The sequence below is a fragment of the Hemicordylus capensis genome, chromosome 2 (assembly GCF_027244095.1).
Source record: "Hemicordylus capensis ecotype Gifberg chromosome 2, rHemCap1.1.pri, whole genome shotgun sequence".
In the NCBI taxonomy this organism is placed as follows: domain Eukaryota; kingdom Metazoa; phylum Chordata; class Lepidosauria; order Squamata; family Cordylidae; genus Hemicordylus; species Hemicordylus capensis.
This window is the reverse complement of record NC_069658.1, coordinates 111,897,104-111,918,983: the sequence shown is the minus strand read 5'-3', so window position 1 is coordinate 111,918,983 and position 21,880 is coordinate 111,897,104. Positions and strand designations below refer to the sequence as shown.

Genomic DNA, 21,880 nt, shown 5'->3' with positions numbered 1-21,880 from the left:
AAAATATGGTGAGCCCCACTTGGGAATAGAATTATACTGTAAGTTGCTCTGAGCCTATGAGATACAGTGGGATATAAACCAAACAAAAAAACCAAACTGCTTTTAAAAGAAACACTGGAATCATCCATATTTATTTATCTATCTATCAAGTTTGTAGACCACCCCAAACTTCCATCTCTGGACAGTTTACAACCATATTTCATTTTTGTTTAAATTGGTCTTAGCTTTGCTTTACCAGAAAACGAGCTGAGTTACTAGCCAACTCAACATTTCTAAAATTGTTAAGAGGTTGACTAATCATGCTAAAGTAACTATAAAATAATCTGATGTAGTTTTTTTTTTATTTCAAAGAACTAATAATATGAGAATATGTACCAAGGTATTTCTAAGGTACAACATCAGACACAAACTGCTTTTGACAAAGAGATATTTTTAATAGAATAACCTAAATATGTTACATAGAAAACCTATTAAAAGATGGAGAGTGAACATACGTAAGGAATGTAATTGCCTCTTAGTAACTATTTAGTGATTTATTTTATTCTCACATACATGACATTGTGTACATATTTCATCCAATATACCCTCCATCATCACAATCATCCTTAATTTCCTGCTTCTCCCTTGATGTGCAACAACTTATATAAGTTTTTGCATATTAAGGAAGATGTAGTGAAGTAATGATGCTTTGCAAGCAGTAATATTACATCAATTTGTTTTTCTTAAATAAGAACCTTTACTCTAAATCCTAACTGCAAGCTACAGTTATTTACTTTGAACAAAAACTAAACACTAGTCTGGATCTTAAATTGGTAGTGTAACAGAATCAGAATTGCAATAGAACAATAGCTACATAATATGAGATCTCCATCTCAGACAAAATGCTGAATGAATACACTTACTTGTCACTGTTGGCAAGTTGCCTAAACTCCTTCACAGTCATTGGTTTTTTCTGAATGTTGTATTGAGTGAACAGCCCTGACTGACCAGTAACCATCTGTTGAATTGGAGCTGGAATCATCAGATCATCAATGTCATCGTAACGTTTCCTTGGCTTCCACTCCTTAGGAGGAATCACCTAGAAATTGGGAGGAAGAGCACACTAATAGCAGCAAGAAACACAGATTTGTTTTTAAAAGATGAAGAGCAAAAATTACATTCAATGAACTTCTACAAACTGTCCAGCAAGATGGCTTGAAATAATCAGGGCCAAACTACAAGCAATGTTAAAATGTGTGATCTAGAGACAGCCTTTCTATCAGAACCACCTTTTTTCTTGTCAAATATAGGCAGTTCTGTTCAGCTTTGATGAAGCTAGGTACAATATAAATCCACTCCAGGGGACAGGGGAAAGAAGATAGAGGATAACAAGACAGAGACATATGGGCGAGAACGCTCAGCTACAAAACCGGTTTTGTTTAACATGGAACTAGAAAAAGTTAACTGTCCTTTCCCCTCCTCCATTCATAAAGCTGTTGGTAGCACTGTTTTTCTATAGGCTCCCAGAAGCACCCCCCACCTCTTGTGTTTGAGCCTCCAGGCTTGGGGATCTCACTCTTGTAATGCTAAGGAGTCTCGCGGGATTGTGAGCCCTCAGCTTGTGGCACATGGGGACAGTCACTTAGTTGACAGTGGGCCAGCTGCACCTAGATTTGGCTACTAACAAGCAAATTGGAGAGAGATCAAATGCACACCCTCCCTACGTTAGGATACCCCAAGTAGGACCAGAAATTAACTAAAGCAACTTCCAGTCATGGTCACTCTGCACTCGGAATGAACTGCCTCAGTCTCCCTTCCTTTTGTAAAGGATAGCAGCAAGCTAATGCACCAATTAACTCAGCAGGAAGGTCGTAGATATGGCTCATGGAGGTAACTTTCCCCCCTCACAAAAGAGGTTGAGTCAGCGATAAGTACCTCGAGGTGTACCCATTAAGAGTACTGATTGGATTATTGGACCCTCCATCCATGCAGACTTCCCCTTCTCATGTCTTTGCACTCTATTTTCATGACAATCAGCCTTGGCTTGCCTCAGCCATTCACACATTGTTACATTCAGGAAGAGAAAACAGAAACAATAGAATCCTTGCAGGTTCTACCCAGCACACCTATTCAGTGAAGGAGAGCAACAGGAATGTTGTCCCAGGACATGTTCTTGGGTATATCAATCCCAAAATTCCATGATCTAGTGTGCTCCTTGGCGACACACACACACATTGGAGTTACCAACATTTTGGGCTATCTGTTGCTCACACGCCATCACACCAGGCTGTGTCCAGCTTTTTGTGCCAATTTCCAAATCTGTTTCCTGGCCTAAGCTGATCTGCCCGGTCTTCCTCATCATCGGAGGAAGCTGGTTCCATGGAGGAGACACCCCCGTGGATTCTTCTCTATCACCTAACACCTCCAGTCTTCTCACCCCTGCTTCTGACCAAGCTATCCCTGAGGAATGAGGTTCCTCAGTTGTTCAGTCAGCCAGGGGATTTCTGAGCCAGTAGAAGCTTAGGTAATATGAATGCTTGCCCCTTGCTGGGTCCATCTCTATCCCTGCTCCTTTTTCTTAAATCCAGTTGTCTCCTTCTCTAAGCCTCTTTCTCTAGGACTTCATACAGTTAGGACTTTAAGCTAAGATGCCTCTTTGAAGTCGAACGTACCATTAACAGGATTGTTTTAGCCACACATTTATTTCTTCTGTACCCCTCTCGTCAATGATCCCTTCTTTTGATTTTTGAAACTTCAATCTTGCCTCAGTCATGTTATTTCCTGGGTCCACAACTTTGTGTAAATTTAATCTGAAGTGGAACTGTCCTATCCAGAGCTAATTTCCTCACACAGAGCCCAAATACAATTTTTGGGGTGTTCACCAATCACCTTGGGGCAGCTCCATTAACAAAGCCAGACAACAAACTGAAGCTGATCAAAGAGACAAATTAATTCCCCATCTCCTGGAGCCCTGCCTGACAGCAGTTTTGCTTTGGAAGGGCAGGTGTGTGTTCACATATCATCCAGATTCACATCGAAGTCCCTGCTAGCTATCGGGGAACACTCCACACACAATTCAGGTTTTTCATTGTACATTGAAGCTTAGCCTGATATATGTCTGGGTTAAAAATTCCACTTTTTGCGTTGGGCTTTTGGGCAAATTCAAAATATCTTATATGCCTCATTACTCATAGTATTACACCCCTCTTAATCCTGCGGTAAAGCCTGATGTATGGGAAAGGCCCTGGGGGAAGGAAGAATCTTACCACCATGCTAAATCCACCTCCACCAAAAAGATTGCCTGTGGTGTTGGAACAAGGAAAGATGGCTTACATGTATCATCTTGCAGGGTCATAGTCTGCATGCTGCTATTTTACTCAACTGATTCCAAATACAGTGACTGACTTTCAAAGCAACCATCTTTTAAGTATTTTTAAGGTAACCTGAAAAGAGTCTATGCTCATCATGGATTAGCAGCAAATGGTCAGCAGATGGCACTGCAAAACAGCTCAATGGAGTAGTATGTAGACTGCATAAATAAGGGGGGGGCCTTGTTTTTAAATGAAGCTTTTCTCTGTCTGGAAGCACTTAAAGAAAAGGATTTGTAGTTAAGTTTCCTTACTCAATGCATCTGCTCTATATCCTCTGTTCTTTCTCCATATTCTCTCCCTCTCTTAAGCAGTAGATTTGTATTATCCAACACGCTGCATGTACAGTACCAAACCTTGCCAAAGCCAAACAGAACTAGCCTTATTTAAGAGAAAAAAAGCACTTCCAGGCAGAAGCCCATCTCTTAATCACATGTTAGATGTTGGACGTATTTTGTCCTTAAAAGGTCACAAAAAAATAAGTAAAAGCTGATGGTTTAAAGATGCTGGGTTGTATCCTATATGGGCTTGTAGCATGGGTGGAAAAACATCAGCTCACAAGAGCATGTGATTACCAGTTTCCCCTTCCCTCTGCAGTCCCCTGTGCATCCTGAAGATCTGCTCCTGAGCATTGAGAGCATCCTCCATAGTGGGATGGCATGTGCACAGGGGCTTGCAGCAGGAAGAAAGAATCTGAGAAAGCAGGACAGGAGATTGCCCCTCCCCCTTGCACGAGCAGAATTTTACATTCACACTACAAGTGCTTAGGATACAACTCAGGGGCTACAACCAAGGAAGCTTCTTGAGAGTGCCCAATTGGAGTTTTCATTCATTTTCTTTGAACAGGGACCCTAATACTATGTTCCCGACTACTTTTAAGAGTTTCAAAGTAGCTTGCCTCGAGACAAGAGAAAGAGTTAAAATCCTTGTGGAACATGCATAGGAAGTAGTGTATTCTTTGGTTTGTGGCCATGGTGTTAAATATGTCAAAAGATCCAGTATCTAACCCTATATTTTAATTCCTGTATAATACAGGTTGTAATAGGTTAAATTCGATGTCTCATTATGTATAAACAACCAAGGAGGTGATAGTGATGTTACCTATCCAAAGACTGATCACTATATGTTTTTTTTTAATTAAGGGGTAACTAATGCCAACTTCACCAAATTCTTATAAATTACAGTTATTACATAATTAGTAAGTAACATTCATATCTATATTGGGTATTTTCAGATGTTGGTTTATTCCAATATAACCCACTGATTCTTATGGGCGATCTTGCAGGAGGTCCAGGTATTTTGCACATCACACAACTTCCTTGCACCATCTGCCTGCCAATTCCTGAAACACTAGCCTCTTTTTCATTATATTTTTGGTTTTTAACTTAATTATGGAAAGGGGGAAAATTGTGGAAAGATGAAAAGATGTAGATGGACCATGTTGCAGAAGATCAGCGGTTACTCCTGACACATGGGAGGGTTGGCTGCTGCGTGACCTGTTACATCTTGCACCTGAGTGCACTTTTCTTCTAGTTCTTGCCTTACAATCTTTCTCCCTCCATTCATAGGTTGTTGTGGGGTGGGGTGGTTTTGTTTTGTTTTGTTTTGTTTTACTGACTTGCAAATCTGCTTTCCTTTATTTATACTTACATTTATATCCCGCTTTTCCTCAGAGGAGCTCAGAGCAGTGTACATGGTTATGTTTATCCTCACAACAACCATGTGAGGTAGGTTAGGCTGAGAGATACATGACTGTCCCAGAGTAATCCAGTGAGTTTCATGGTTGAATGGGGATTTGAACTCAGGTCTTCCTGGTCCTAGTCCAACACTCTAACCACTATGCCATGCTGGCTCTTAAGTCTTTAAGGAAATAAACTTTCTAGTCATCCCCACTCCTCAGTCTTCTCTCTCACACACAAATGATTGCTGTTGCTGCTGCTTGATTCAGTGTTTCAAACAGGAGAACTCCAACTAGAAGAACATTAATGGGCCATTGGAAATATTGTTTCCCTCTCACTCCTCTAAGACCAAAGCAATTTAGCACTGCAAAAATTCAGGCCTCAAAACCTCAAAGGGTAGATGTGCAACTCCCCAAACACACACCTATGTGCCTAAAATTCAGATGATACAATGGCCTCACAAAGGTCTACCATGCATCCAGTTTTCATTCCAGACAAAAAAACAAACCAAGTATAAACATTTTAATGATTTCCCACAGTAGTCTGAGTCTGTTATATAGTCTAGAACAGGAGTTCTCAAACCTTTTGATACTGTGACCCACTACTGATTTAAGTAGAAATAAATGAAGTACATTTATTTTCTCAACTAAAACACACATTTACCTCCCCCCACCCACCCCACATCAAGTGTTATGCTACTGCTGCTGTTATGCTGGTTTTATCGTTGGAATTTTAGTATTTTTTATTGCTTTCATAGCTGTGTGATTTAATGTGTTCTATGTTAGCTAGCTTGGATTCTTCTTTAACAAGATAGGCAGGATATAAAGCCTTAAGAAAACTACATATATAATAAACACAGAACAATATGTTACCAGTGACATGGAGCTGCTGTCAGAAATGGCATCCCTGTGTAGCCAAGTTATTCCCAGATCCTCTTAAAATATGTAGACATATTTAACCTGTGACATATCATACTGTGCATTTTTACAGGGAGGGCCATAACTCAGTGGCAAAGCACATGTCTTGTATGCAGGAAGTTCTTAATTCAATCCCTAGCATTTCCAGATAGCCCTTTCTAAAAACCTGGTAAGCTGCTGCCAGTGTACACAGTATAGAGGTAGATGGATCAAGGGTCAGATTCAGTATCAATCAATATCTTTATTATGATCTTTGACCAGCATAAGGCAAACATAAAAACTCATCAGAAGCAAAAGATGAAAACTATAAAATTATAAATTAGAAACAATCAATGCCTATAAAGGCTGTGAGGGCAGTGACTATAGTATACTAAAATCATATTGGGGTTGCGGGGAGGGGGTCTAAGGGAAGGGGAATGCATATTTTAAGAAGGAACAGTTAAATACAATTTTTAATATTCTATAGATAGATATACTAAGATAGAAATGGGTGATTTGAGAGTATTGGAATTACTGGTTCATGGAAATGAAATAATTATTTTAAAACAAGGAGTAAGGAATAAGAAATGGGTGATGAGTGTACGGTAGTTCCTCTAAATGTAAGAGGCTTGGGGGATCCAATTAAAAGGGCTAGGATATCTAAATATATCAAATCCTTTAATCCAGTTGTGGTTTTTTTTTACAAGAGACTTTTAAGATAGATAGTATTGCTGACAGATATTATGGTAAACAATTTTTTGCTCAAGGGACAAATAAGGCATGAGGGGTTGGTATTCTATTTAAAGCCAATATTGATCTTGTTATTGGAAATTTTCTGAAAGATAAGGATGGAAGATATATTTTTATAAAGGGAAAGTTGTATAATAAAGATATTACTTGGGTGTCTATTTATGTTCCGAATCAGAGACACATTGACTTCCTTCAGAAAACAATGAGGAAAATGAAAAGGTTTGCTGCTACTAATATAGTGTGTGTGGGGGGGGGCGGATTTCAATATCAATGCAACAAAGTCATCTAATGGAAATAAATCAATATCTATACAACATAAAAAAACAAGCTTTACTATTGTTGACTTTTCAAGGATTGATGCATAAGTATGAACTTATAGATATTTGGCAAATATAAATCTTTTTTTCAGAAGGGTCTAACCTTTTTTTCAGGAAGGCATCAATCTTATTCTAGGTTAGACATGGGTGCCTAATACTTTGTTAAATCAATTTCAAATGGGAGAAATTGGACCCATTCTTGTCTCGGACCATGCCCCAGTGATCTTTAAATTTAAATTAGAGCAGGGAAATGTGTTCTCCCTGGTTTGGTGTTTTAAATCTAGGTTATTTGTTGAATGGGTGGCAAAGCAACAACTGACCCAAACATTAAAAAAAAATTAATGAAAATGATGGAGAATACAACATTAGCTATGAGGTGGCATGTGATGAACGCTATTATTAGAGGGGAGTGCATTAATCAGATGAGCAGGATTATAAAACAATCAACACAAATGAGTGCTAAGCTCCAGTTGGAGATTAAACACTTATTGGCAATATTTAATAGAACAGGGTCGGTGAAGACCTATAAGCAAATAGAGAAGAAAAGGGAGCAGCTTGAGGTTCTAGAAACGACAAGAATTTCTACTCAACTTATTTATTTAAAACAAAATTATTATGAATATGATAATAAAAATACAAAATTGTTAGCTCATAAATTAAAGAACGTTAAGGAGAAGAGGTTTATAAAAGTTATAAGAGATGATAAAGGATGAATCATCACTAACACAAAATATATTAGTGATCAATTTGTTAAGTTCTTTAAACAATGATAGAACTCTCAAAATCCAACACAAGGTAACATTCTTAACTACTTAGATCAGTGTAATTCTCCACAATTATCTTCAGAGAATGTTCAAATTCTAGATGTACCATTTTCTGAGGCAGAGGTTCTATATAATTATCTATATATTTATCTATATATTTATTTCTCCTAGGCATACCCGTCACTAATCCCATGTGTGGCAACTCTCACGGGAGCAGCTGCCTAGGAGATAGCGACAGGATGGGAGACAATGGTAGTGGCAGCGGGCTGGCCTGGCCCAGAAGAGGAGGCAGCGGGCCAGCCTGGCCCTGGACCGGAGGAGACAGTAGTGGGCTTACCTGGCTCCACCACTGGAAGGAGGAGCAGGGCAGCGGAGGCAGCAGGCCGGCCTGGCCCTGGCCCAGCCGCCGAAGGAGGCGGCGAGCCGAACTGGCCCAGCCACCTGCAGAGAGGAGGTGGTGGGCCAGTTTGGCGCTGGCTTGGCCGGAGGTGGCGGCAGCGGGCCAACTTGGCCCGGCTGCTGGGAGGAGCAGGAGACCAGAGGTGGGGGCGCTGCCTCCTCCTCCGGGCTGGGGCCAGGCCAGTTCAGCCCACCGCCCGCCAGGAGAAGGTGGCAGGCCGGCTTTCCGGCCAGACTGCAACCATAAAGGGGGGGGAGAGAACAAGCGGGCTAGCCAGCCGGCCCGTCAGAAAATGTGGGGAGGGGGGTGAGAAGCAGGCGGGGGGAGTGGCCGGCCAGAAAGCCAGGCATGCTGGTCGGGGTTGGGGAGGAAAACAGCGGTGGTGGCTGGGCCTGCTGGAGGCTCAAATGCTCTGCGCCTGGCCCAGCTAGTTATACCTGAATTGGTAATATTAATTAATGCTCTACATCAGGGAGCTTGTCTCCCATCCTCATTATACGACTCAAAAATAACATTAAATCTCAAACTAGGTAGAGATTTACAGGAGGTTAGCTCTTATAGCCCAATTTTGTTACTCATTGTTGATTATAAATTATACAGTAAGTTACTGGCAATCCAACTTAAATTAATTATTAACAAAATTGTTCCTTGAGATCAATCTGGATTTATTCCTAGGAGAAATATATTTAATTCTATCAGAACGTTATTAAATATTATATATGCATCTAAAGCGAAGTCAACCTCTCTACTAATATGTTCTGTAGATATATTTAAAGCTTTTGATTGTCTAGAGAGTTTTTAACAACAACAAAATAAGTTTTAAAGAAATTTAAATTTTGCTCATTTTTTTAATAATATGATTGATCAGATTTATGGGCCAACTAAAGGCCAAATTAGAATTAATAACTTTGATTCTGAGTGGTTTTCAATGTCTAATGGTACAAAACAAGGATGTCCCATCACCCTTATTATTTAATTTGGCACTAGAATTGTTAGCAACAGCTATGCGAGCAAATAATCAAATTAAAGGATTTAAATTAGGAAACACATATTTATTAAACTGATTTGCTGATGATATGGTATTAACTCTTGCAGAACCTAGACAGTCTAGTGAATAATTAAAGAAAGAATTATATGAATCTGCATAGGTATCAGGGTTAACTGTTAATTTCAATAAAACTCAATTGATGTTTTTCCACACACCCCATACTATACAAAAGAAAGTTTCTAGTGATCTAGGGATTCCAATAATGTATAAATCGATTAAGTATTTAGGAATGAATGTGACTAAAAATATTAATAAATTTATTAATAGTAGTTTTCGGCCAGTTTGGAAAAAATTAAATATGGATATGAATCACAGGAAAAAATTAAATCTTAATATACTGGGAAGAACAGCAGTTGTAAAAATGAAAGTTCTTCCAAAACTTAACTATTTATTTCAATCACTTCCAGTGGAAGTCCCAGAGAAAGTATTAAGGTTATGGCAAAACAAACTTGAAAGGTTTTGCTTTAATACAAAAGAGAGAGAGAGAGAAGAAAGAAAGAAAGAAAGAAAGAAAGAAAGAAAGAAAATATATAGACCTCAAAAACAAGCTGGTTGGGGACTTCCAAATCTAAAACTTTACTATCAAGCTGCCCAATTAAGTCATATGATTGCATTCATAATGGATGATGTATCAAAGCAGTAGACACAAATAGAAGACACCACAGGAATCAGCAGAAGTTTTAAGACAAATAATTTTTCACCCAAGTAAATTCAGACATTAAGAAAATTAAAAATGTATTCACTAGAAATATGCTCCAGATATAGAAAGAAAAAAATTGCATTATTGATATGAGATATTTCTCCATTAACACCTCTATTAACATGTCTGGATACTGGGGTAGACAACTATGGATTGGCTTATTTGAGGCTGTTGAAGGAAAGAGATGTTTATAGAATAAGAGACATCTATAGAAATTAAAAATTAATTAAAGATTAGTTTAAAATTAAAGATTAAAAATTCTTATTCCTGGCTGCTAAAGCAATTATGGCACAGCAATGGAAACTGTTGGATAATTAAAATGTGGAGAGATGGTATAACAAGGTATGGTCATTGGCAATTTTACAAAAACAATTCAAAGTAAAGATAATGAAAAATCAGATAAAAGAATCACAATTTTGTCATATTTGAGGGAAAATATTTATTATATTTTGTAATTGAGATAATTCTGATCCTATTCATGAAGTGTAAAAATCATGACTATTATGATATGTAGATAATATTGTTTGTTTGTATTGTAAATATGCTATATTAATTTGTATTGAACTGAATTAATGAATGTAAAACTGTTCCAAAATAATAATAATAAAAAGAACTATTAAAAGCTATGCAATTAGTTAAAATTTTAAAATGTGGTAAGATAAAACATAGAAGTTAAAACATAGAAGCTAAGAGATCAATAGCTATATTATTTAAAACAGTCAATCTTTATGAAGACAGTTTGAAGGTGCTATAAAAGTCAGAGTATTGCTGTAAATAAAGAACTTTTTAAAAAAAAAACCCACAACCTAATATTAGTTAAGATTAGGATTAAATTTTAAGTTAAAATTAAGATAAGAACTGTACAACTGGTAACCAGGAGATCAGAGGCATGAGCTGTGTCAGGCCTGAATAACTCTTTTCGGCAGTCAGGTCCCAACCAATTCTGTATGCTGCCATGCAGAAGTTGCCAACACTGTGTGTTAAGAGACGACTGCAGTCAGAGAGTAGTAATGATAAGTAGAACTGGCCTGTACAACCTGGCAACCTTGTAATTAGTGGGAGGATGGAAGTATTGTGGATGTTTCTATTTTAAAAAGCAGTAAAGGAGGACATGCTCTGTGGTTTCAACTTGCCAAGCATCGCAGGGGCACAAGCATTCCAGGAAGGGGATCTTTCTATATCTTCCATCTAACATGGCTGAAAGGAGGGTGCTGCAGTGGGCCAAGGTGAAAGCAATTATGTGGTTAGGGACCTCCAGAGGCTTAAGATATATAGCAAGTAACACTATGTACCTTAGGCTTTCAAAGATGGGGAGGTTTGGGGCTATGTCCCAGTCAGTTTGGTGCTCTGCGACAATTATGCGCTGTTTAAGAAGTGTCCTAGCCTGCTCATAACCCAGAGGAAGTAGTTGAAGGGGGGGGGGGAAGAGTCCAAGTGACATTAGTTTTGCCAGCAGGGTTCGCTTCCAGGTGGATTGGTATCCATTCTCCACCTTTAACAGCAACAACTATTTATATACCGCCTTTCAACAAAAGTTTCCAAAGGAGGCTAGCCCCATTGGGAAGGATAGTCTTAGCCAAAAATTGAGTATGGACAGCCATACTCTGGCCTCACTTTCAGCAGGCTTGCCTCCAGTCATAGACTGGTATTGGAGACACAGCAGGGTATCTGGAATTGGAGACACAGCAGGTACCTGAGCAGGGTACCTGCTCTTAGGAATGTGGACTTGATGAGTTAAATGCTTTTTTAGTTCCTACACTAGGTTGCTGTAGTCCTCTATGATTGAGGTGGAGATTTCTACAGAGTGCAGGGAAAGGTGGATGCATTGAAAATGTTATGAGATGAGTTCTGTCATTGCTTTGTCCAGTTGGGGGGAACCATTCAGGCTCTTCCCACTGGTAGAATTTGTTGTTGATATAGTGCCTCAGCATGGGGCTGCTGGACAAAGGGTTTTAGATGTAGGAAGACTGGGAAGTGATCACTGTCAAACTGGGGGATGACCTCAAAGCATTCTGCAAATTGAAACCGGTTTCTGGAGACAATTGCATAGACAATGACACTCATTTTGGTCCTAGACCAGGAGGTGAATTCGGTGGGGTAGTCATTTTCGAGGGAATCATTAAAGATGTAGAGGTTAGGTCTGTTAGCCATTTGGGCCAGAGTCCTGCATAGTTTGGCTTCTTGTCCTTTGCATAGTGTGAGAAGGAAAGCATCTGCTTCAGGGTTAGGTGGGCAGCACTGATAGCATGTGAACAGAGTATTGTTGCCAGAGCCTAATCTGGCATTAAGATCACCGTCTACCACTGCAAACACATTGGGGAAGCTAGAGAGGTGGACAGTTAAATCGCTTTCCAGTTCAAACAAGTTTCCTGACCTGGGATTCATGCCTTGGTGGAGGTAGGAAAATGTTAATTACTAGCAGGGAACAATGTCTCAAGTGGATTGTTACAACCATGGCATGTTGTTTAAATGAGGAAAGTCATACTGACATAGCATGCAGTATGGTAGAAATTAGCATTCCCAGTTCCTGGTCTGCTCTTTCCCGTGCTGGCTCATGCTCCTGAATATGTGCTGAAGCCACTGCGTGCAAGGTCTTCAGATATCCAGTTTTTATGCACCATTATGATGTCATGTTTGGAGATTAAGTCTATGAAGGATACGTCCCTCAAGCTGGAGAGTCAACCTGCCGCATTCCAGGTCAGGAGGGAGACCTTATGCTGGTCTTTGTAGCATCTATCTATCGTTTTACTAGCATGAAGAGGTTCCCAGGATGGTGAGGAGTGATAGGTTGAGTGCACAGGGCTACAGAATCAGAGTGGGTAGTTTCTGATGCAGTTGGCTCAGACAGTACTCCATAGGATCAGACAATGCTCTTGTGGCTCCACCGGTGCTTCCGGGGGCACATTGGGCAGCTGTAGCTCTGGGGGTAGTGATGGGCATACAGCCCCATCATTGGTATTGCTGTGGGATTATTATGGGGAGTTTCTGATGTGTGTGACACCAGTGAGCTCCCATGGGTTGCATTTTGGGATTGTGTGATGGCTCCTTTCTTTGGAGCTACTGTATCTGTGTGTTGTAGCAGTGGGGGACATGGTGGACTTGAATCCCAGTCCCCTGATCCCCTGGAGCTTGCATGTGGCAACTGCAGCTCTTGAGGTGGTGCAGATGATGTAGGTGCCCCTTCTTTTAGGGTTGCAGTCTATTTGTAATCTAACAGGGGCTCTTCAGCATTGAAAAGGAGAGTGCATGGAAGTATTACACTCTACACACTTGATCTTAGCCAAAAGGCTGAGTATTATAAGCCGGGACTGGGCAAGCTCAGAGTCTACCCCACTCCTCTGATTGGCTGGCACTGCAGTGGAGGAGGCTCAGTGATCTCAGTGATAGTCACTGTCACCGGCCTCTGAGTCAGAATTGGAATTAGTATCAGAATTAAAGTTGGAGAAGTGAACTGACAATTTCCTCTTTGGCCTAGGTATGATGGTAGCCTTGGAGCATGAATTGATGATGGCCTCAACAGTAGAAATGTTGAGCCCTTCTGGAATAGCAAGAGGGTAGGTATCCATATTCTCTCTGAAAGTTTAGTCTGAGAGGGAGAGAAGAGTTGTCAATGGTTGTGCTTGGTTTTGAAGAGATGCAAGTAGTCTAAATTAAGCAAGGCCTATGTCTATAGAGACCTGTAATCTTCATTCTCTCCAGGCCACAAGGGTTTAATCTGCTTGACCACTAGAACTCAGAGAGGCCATTTTGAGTTGTTTACTAAGGACTGAGCTCGTTTCCTTGGAGACATTATCTACAAGGTCATTTTCTGAGAGAATAGTTTTGCTCCTAACTTTCCCTGTAATTAGAGGCAATATGGTGCAGTCTTTTTAAACACTCTGGTGGTTCTTATATGGTATTTATGGAAAAGATCCCCCACTCCCACCAATCCAGATGAGCTTGTGGAAGTCTAAAAGGTGAACAGAATTATCTTTGTCTCTGGACAGCTAGGCAGGAATTGAAATGAGTCCAGGTCTACTTCTAAACCGTCACCCCAGATTTGCAGACTCAGGGCGTTTGTTATTATTTTTCCAGATTACCATCTCCTAATATTAGCATAATTAATTGCTATCTGTAGCACCACCTGGAGTGATTTGAAGTACACATGATGCAGGTGTCTTGTGTGAAGTTTTGGCAGATGTCCCATCAGGAGCTGAAGGAGCTGCTGCTGGGAGCTGTTTTATGGGTTACAAACGCATCAAAGGCATGCCTGAGTTTATCAACCTCTGCTGAAGTATTGTCTAGGTGCTCCAAAATTTGAATGACAGTTTCTGCAGTTAGGAGGCAGGCAGAGTCCAAATATTCTGAAAAGGGCTCTTGGGGTTGTTGGAGGATGTCTCTGGCTCTCTTGGTCCTCCTGTCTCTCTGCTCCAGGCAGTTTTCTGGGCCAGAGTTCTTAGATGGCAATGGAGATGCCTGGCATAATGCAGTATCCCTGTCAGCAAGCTCCTTAGAGGATGAGGTAGGGTTCTCTGTGCCCATGGCTGTAAATCTGTTCTTAGTAGGGACTGCAAAAGATATACTCACAGTTCCACTCATTTTGTTGGTGAGGAAGGAGGAGTCTATTTTCATCTGCTTCCCCTTGGCTGAATGGTGACTGTTTGCACTATTCCTGTTTCTTTTCTTCCTTTGGTTTGTCATAGTTGAGGTTTGTGTGTTCAGCCCCAATAGGGAAGAAGTCCAATAGATTTCAGCCCCAATAGGGAAGAAGTCCAATTTTAAGGCAGGAGCTCATGGATTGTGCTGCTAGCTTGACACCATCTTGGCCACACACCCCTCAATATAAAAAGGGGAAAGCACTGCTACAAAACAGCAGAGGAATTGGGGGATCTCAATGTGGGAATGCTGCTTTTGGAAGCAGCCCCACTTTCGTGCGCTCCTGGCCCTTGCCTTTCATGGATAATAAAACCTGCCAGGGAGGGTACAGGCAGATGGTTGTGGGTTATAATCAATGCTTCATTACAGGAGGAAAATATAGCACCATGCCTCAAGGAGGCAATGGTAAGACCATTATTTAAAAAGCTCTCGTTTGATCCCTCTAACCTGGACAACTATAGACCTGTTTCTAACCTTTTCTTCTTGGGCAACATAATAGAGTGTGTGGTGGCATCCCAGCTGCAGAGGATCTTGGATGAACTGGATTATAGAGACCCTTTCAGTCTGGCTTCATTTCAGAATATGGGACTGAAACTGGCTTGGTCACACTAGTGGATGACCTATGACGGGAGCTTGACAGGGGGAGTGCATCCCTGTTGGTTCTGCTGGACCTCTCAGTGGCATTCAATACCATCAACCATGGTAGCCTTCTGGACTGCCTTGAGTATAGGGATTGGAGGTTCTTTGGAGTGGCTTTGGTCCTTTCTTGGGGGGGTCCAGAAGTTGGTGGGGGGGACGACTAATGCTTAGCTCCTTGACCAATGGCCTGTGGGGTCCCATGGGGTTCAGTTTTGTCCCCCAATGCTATTTAACATCTACATGAAACTGCTGGGAGAGATCATTTGGGGACTTGCAAAGAGTTGTCAGCAGCTTGCAGATGACACTCGGCTCTCTCTCTCTCTCTCTCCTTATTACCTGATCTGAGGGAGGAAGTGAATGTCCTGAGTTGGGGGCTGGAGGCAGTGATGGGTCGGATGTGGATGACTGAAATTAAATCTGGGCAAGATGGAGGTATTGTCAGTAGGACAGCCAATCGGGATGAGGGAACCTGACCAGTTCTGGATGGAGCTGCAGTCCCCTTGAAAGAACAGGTGCACACCTTGAGGGTATTGCTGAACCCAGCCCTGCTTTGGCAAGTTCAAGTGGAGGCAGTGGCAAGGGGTGCCTTTGCTCAGCTTTGGCTAGCACAAAGTGCACCAGCTGTGTCCCTTTCTCAAAAAGGCAGATCTGGACACAGTTACCCACACCTTAGTCACATCATGGCTGGATTACTGTAACATACTCTATGTGGGGCTGCCCTTAAAGAATATGCAGAAACTGCCGCTAGTGCAAATCATGGCAGCTAGGGTTTATTCCGGAGCTGCCTGCTGGGATCATATTACACCTATTTTGACAGAGCTACATTGGCTGCCACCTTGTTTCCAGGTCCAATTCAAGGTGTTAGTTTTTAACCTCGAAAGCCCTTAATGGTTAGGGCCCTGGATACCTGGGAGACTGTCTGCTCCCAGGGGTTTGTGCCCGCTTGATGAGGTCATCAGAGGGGGCTGTGCTCCATGTGCCAACAATGAGGGAGGATTGGATGTCATGCACATAGGACAGGGACTTCTCAATTATTGCTCTCTGACCTTGGAATGCTTTCCTGGTGGGCATCTGCTCCATCACAGTTTTTAGAAAGCAGGTGAAATCTTGGCTTTTTACCAGGCTTTTGTGTGAGTGTTTTTGTTGCTGCTGCTCTGTATTTTTATGGTCCTATTGTTTGTTTAATATTTATTTATTTGTCTCTGGGTGGTTAACATAAAACAATTAAAACCCATATAAAAAGTTAACACAATGCAACAATTTAAAATCAGCCATAAAATAAAATAAAATAAACAATTTTAAAAAGCTGGGAAAGCTTGGATGAAAAGATGGGTTTTCAGATTTTTTTTTTAAATTGCCAGAGATGGAGAGGATCATATCTCAGCAGGGAGCACATTCCACAATCTCGGGGCAGTGACCAAGAAGGCCTGTCTCTGTGTAGCCACCAGATGAATTAGTGGTAACTGGAGACGGACCTCCTCAGATGACCTCAATGAGCGGTGTGGCTCATAGTGAAGAAGACGCTCTCTTAAATACCCAGGGCCTAAGCTGTTTAGAGCTAGCATTTTGTATTTTGTCTGGAAACCTATTGGCAGTCAGTGAAGCTCCATCAGCAGAGGAGTAATGTGGTCTCTGCAAGATGGTTTTTGGAAGGACTTAACAGCTCCATACCAAGCATATTTCAATGCCCAACTTAGATCTGTCTGCTGTTCTATATTGATAATGTGCTACTTAAGGATCACCTTGGCAATAACATAGCCCAGGGGGAGTAGATATTCTATTGACAGCCCATATAATTTTGACTTTTCAGTGATTAAATGTATCCAGAGAGGTATTAAAGACTAAGGGAGCTAAGCCAAAAGGAAAACAGATCAATTTCAACCAAAATTTGAAAATCTAGATCCAGCCACAAGTCTCCAAGTTTAACAAGCCCACTTACAATCGCAACTTATCACTCATTCTGCATCAAATCTAGGAAATGCTATATGATGTGGTCTTTCTGAATTTTCTTCTAGGGATGGAGGGATTTAGGGCTGGTATGACTACAGACAAAGAACAAATCCATCATTATTGCATTAGGTTGTCTTTATTATCACAACATAGCTGTGAACATTCAATTATCTTCAATATGTGAATAGTCAATATCTTACTATTGTTTTAGTAAATTGTGAAAGTAAATGTTACAAATACTGCAGAGAAGCTGTATGATTCTTAGGTCATAAACCTGAAGCGATATTGTCTCAGGCAGTCTTATTTCATCCATTTTGTTTGGTTGTTACTGTAGCTAAACAGTTGAGATCTCATTAGCAGTATCCTGTTGCACCCTTCCAAAAAACACCTGCATGCTATACTACAGAAATCTCCAGTGTGCAAAACCATACCACAGGAGAGCTGTTACAAGCGCGCACACACGCGCGCGCACACACACACACACAGTGCCAGCCTTTCAAAGTACTGATCTAAATCTAACTCTTTTTTTTAAAATCCCCAAGGAAGATGCACTTTCATCCCTTTGTTTTCAAAGAGCTGTCCTTTCTGCTGAAGAGAATAAAGAATCAGTGCAGGTGAAGGGAGCTCCACATGTTACCTTTGAAGACGATCAGGAAGCTTCAGTTGGTCCAGAATGCAGCGGTTCACCTACTTATGGATACCAAAAGATATGATAGGGTAACACTTCTCCTGCAGTCGCTGCACTGGTTACCCATTCGCTTCCGGATTCAATTTAAAGTCCTGGTTCTTATCTTCAAAGCCTTGCAGGGCTTGGTACCTGTTTACCTACAGAATTGCCTCTCCCATCCAGTTACATCCCATCCTGTTAGATCATTTCAGATGGCTCTTTTGTTGGTTCCTAATTTTCAAGAGGTTGGGAGTTCTAGGACCAGTGAAAGGGCTTTTTCGGTTGTTGCTACTCCACTTCTTTGGAATTCTCTTCCCCTTCAGATTTGTCTAGCCCCCTCTTTACCGGTCTTTAAATCCTTACTGAAGACCTTTCTTTTCCGCCAGGCATTTGCCCTGTAGTTTACTTTATTTTCTTTCCATTATCTATTTACATGCCATTGTCTTTGGAGTGAACCCAGAGTCTGGAGTGAACCCAGAGTCTTTGGAGTGGGTGGTATATTAAATGCTTCAAATTAATTAATTAATTAATTAAAGTACTTCTAGGCCTCACACCTGCAACAGGGACTCAGATTTGTAAGGCAGATAAGTAAACAAAAACTACTTGTGACTTCTTTCCAGTAGGAGGAGACCTGCCACAAGTTACAAAAATGAAAAAAGCACTTGGATATCAAGTAAAACTACCAGAAGATGCAGAAGTGGCAAGAATTAATTGGTAAATGATGTATTAAGGCTTGCATAGACAGACCGTTTTTGGGAAAATGACCATTTATTTCTTATTCTTTTATTGTACCGTTTGACCAGATGGGAGTTACTCTATGCTTTCCTAGGATCTATCCTCAGTAGAGAGATTGCTCTGATCCTAATTTTAATAGCATGCCGCTCCTTCGAGGTAGGCTGTCACCAGTTGATCTAAAGCCACTGACCCGGCTTAGACACTGCTTCCGCAACCTAGAACTATTGGTCTTAGGACTTACAGACACTCTACGGCCGGAGTTCATACAACCCAGCTCTAGACAAGCAGTATACTAATCTGAAACCAACTCATCAGCAGCACATGATCCTATGAGGAGCATGGGGAAGAGTTTTACAAGTAACCCTCCAGAACCTTTTAAACCAGATTGAAGGCACTTCTAAGTATATGAAATTTATTAAGAAATAAGGGTTGCACACATAAAAAGGAATTGGGGGAAACAGGGGAAATTGGGAGCAAAGAAAGGCACACAGCAATTCGGAAAAAATAGAACACATTAACTAGCACTGACCTTCGTCTAGTCATAGGCAGGTCCCTGGCTGAGAGAGCATTAATCTCTACAGCTTCTCCCTTTCTGGACATTAGCAGCAGCTGGTGACATGGTGCCTGGTTGCTGGCAATTCATGACTGGTGACAAAATGGTGGGCAACTGGGCCCCTATTTTATAGTGATTTAAGAGCGGGAAGGCTTTCCCACTCTTCCAGAGATGGACAGCTCTGGGTTCCGATGGAAAGGGCCAGCGCATCTCTGATGCAACACGGGCCTTAGGATAAGCCAAGGTTGAAGTTTTCCCTCTAAACTGTAGGCTGCTCTTCCTTAACGGGTCAGAACTTACATGTCTAAAAGCATGTGGTTTGAGCTGGTCACCTATTGGGAAAAAGAGTTTAGGACTAGCTTGATGGCTCTGTCCAGTGACAATAGCAAGGATTGTCCTCATTCAGTAACAAAAAGGAAGGCTTGTCTCCCCTTCAGAGTACTCAGGGTGGAATAGAAGTATCAGGTATTCTTAAGCTAAGATGGAGATGTGTTTCATCACATAGGGAATATTAGTACCTCCCCTTCTGTTCCAGGGAATGTTCCCAGCACTCATGTTAAGTGAATATCTGCTCTTGTGTGATTGTAATAAGCAACACAAATTCCAATCCAAATATCTAAATACACATGCGGTTTTGCGAGACAGAGTTCAATAGGTAGGTCCTGGGTAGATTAGGTTCCTGGTAAGAGAATGTCTTCTTCACCATGAGCCCCACCGCCTGTTAAGATCATCTGGGGAGGTTCGTCTGCAGTTGCCGCCAACTCATTTGGTGGCTACTCAGGAACAGGCCTTCTCCATTGCTGCCCCTGGACTTTGGAATGAGCTCCCTGTTGAAATGTTGCCATCTCTGGCAACTTTTTAAAAGGCACTGTAGATACATTTGTTCACCCAGGCTTTTAATTAGATTTATGGTTTTAAATGATTTTAATGTTAATGATTTTAATGCTTAAATGATTTTAATGATTTAGTTTTGATTTTAATTAATTGATTTTATTGTTTTTGTTTTGAAGTAGATTGCCCTGAGCCATTTTTGGAAGGGAGGTATATGAATCAAAGAAAGAAAGAAAGAAAGAAAGAAAGAAAGAAAGAAAGAAAGAAAGAAAGAAAGAAAGAAAGAAAGAAAGACATTATCCTATGTATAGTTACCAAGAACTAAACCCCACACTACCAGACCTGCCTGAATCAAAATGTGACTTACTTCCCAGTGAGTGTGCATAAGATTGCATGGGAGAGGGAAGGGTCTTGGCCACTAATTTTTTCTTAAAGTTTGGACCCCTTCCTTCAGGGGTTCTTTAAGCCACCCTGTTGATTTATGGTGGGATATAAAGTTCTTCTACTATGTTGTTCTTTGCTCACTCTTCATTATTGGTTTGTTTACTGTTGCTAATGAAGTAGTTACGTTGTTTATGTATTTTTTTTAATTGTTTTTAATACTGGATTTCTTAGTCACCTTGTGGAGTTTTGTTTTTATATACCACCTTTGGGCCAAACAAAAAACCAGGTTGCTCACCTGTAACTATTGATCTGGAAGTGATCCATTGCAGTCCTAAGAGTGGGTTCTGCACCTGCAAGGGACCATTCAGGCAGAACTTACTAGCTCCTCGAAACACTTAGCCCTGCCTCTGCCCATGATGCATTTTCTTAGTTTGGGCGGGCTAGCGTTTACTCCTCAGTTCCTGAAGGACCGACATTTGGATTCAATCAACATATGGATCTAGTTCACAGTTTGATAAGGTAAGCAGCACTTTTTCTTCTTGTAAACATACATTTTTTCACTTTGCATACTTCAGCGGGGCTGGTGGGAGGGTCTTGTGACTGCAACGGATCCCTTCCAGATCAATAGTTACAGGTGAGCAACCTGTTTATCTGGATCATGACCCATTGCACTCAGAAGAGTGGGTGACTAATGAGCTATCAGTCTGGAGACCGGTGTAGTATGCTAAAGTAAGACCCTTTTGAGCACATCACGCCCAAAATTGACCTGAGCTGCAGAGCAAATCTCCAAGGCATAGTGCTTAACAAAGATATGTTCAAGGGACCAAGTTGCTGCTGTACAGATGTCCTTGAGCATAATGGCAGCCATATGGGTGGCAGAGGTAGCATAAGCCCTGGTAGAGTGAGCCCATATGGTCTCTGGGGGCTCCACATTTTGGTGCTTTTATGACAGGAAAATGAATTCCACAATCCAGTGAGATAGTCTTTGTCTGGAGATTTGGCAACCTTTCACTTTGTTCTTATAACCCACAAAAAGCTGTTTTGTCTTTCTATAGGGTTTGATCAGATTCAAGTAGAATAGGAGTGTGCACTGTAAATCCAAGCAATGCAGTGACGGTTCCAGGGCCGTCATGGGATTTCAGAAGAAGATAGGCAAGACAATGTCACTGTTGATATGGAAGTCCGTAACCACTTTAGGCCTAAACTCAAGGTCCAAGGAAAGGGTCCATGAAATTTAGCACAGGGGACATCAATGTTAGGGGCATTTAATTCACTCACCCATTGAGCTGACGTTATGGCTAACAGAAAAGCCATCTTTAGTATCAAAAGTTTAGGAAGGGCTGTCGCCATGGGTTCCAATGGAGATTCCATTAAAGCTGATAGAACCAGAGATAGGCTCCACTGTTTGGTAGGCCAACAGATAGGCGGGCAGAGGTTGTTTAAACCTTTTAGGAACCTCTTTGATTCTAGATGCGAGAAAACTGTCTTTCCATCCCATCCGGCATGGCAAGCAGAAATGGCGGACCAGAAATGGACTTTGATGGCAACGTATGCCAGCTTCTGCTGTTTCAGGTTTGTGAGGTAT

General features: G+C 41.2%; 1 protein-coding gene across 6 annotated transcripts in view; it reads right to left on the bottom strand.

Moving 5' to 3' along the window:
* KDM4C (lysine demethylase 4C) overlaps positions 1 to 21,880 on the bottom strand; it is a 413,873-nt gene that overhangs the window by 368,533 nt on the left and 23,460 nt on the right. For all 6 annotated transcript variants that reach the window (XR_008315399.1, XM_053291934.1, XM_053291925.1 and 3 more), the window contains exon 3: positions 903 to 1,078. Coding sequence is in view for 5 of the 6 variants with exons in the window: in XM_053291934.1 (XP_053147909.1) it covers positions 903 to 1,078 (176 nt within the window). In the remaining variant the exon portion in view is untranslated. The remainder of the gene's footprint in view (positions 1 to 902; positions 1,079 to 21,880) is intronic.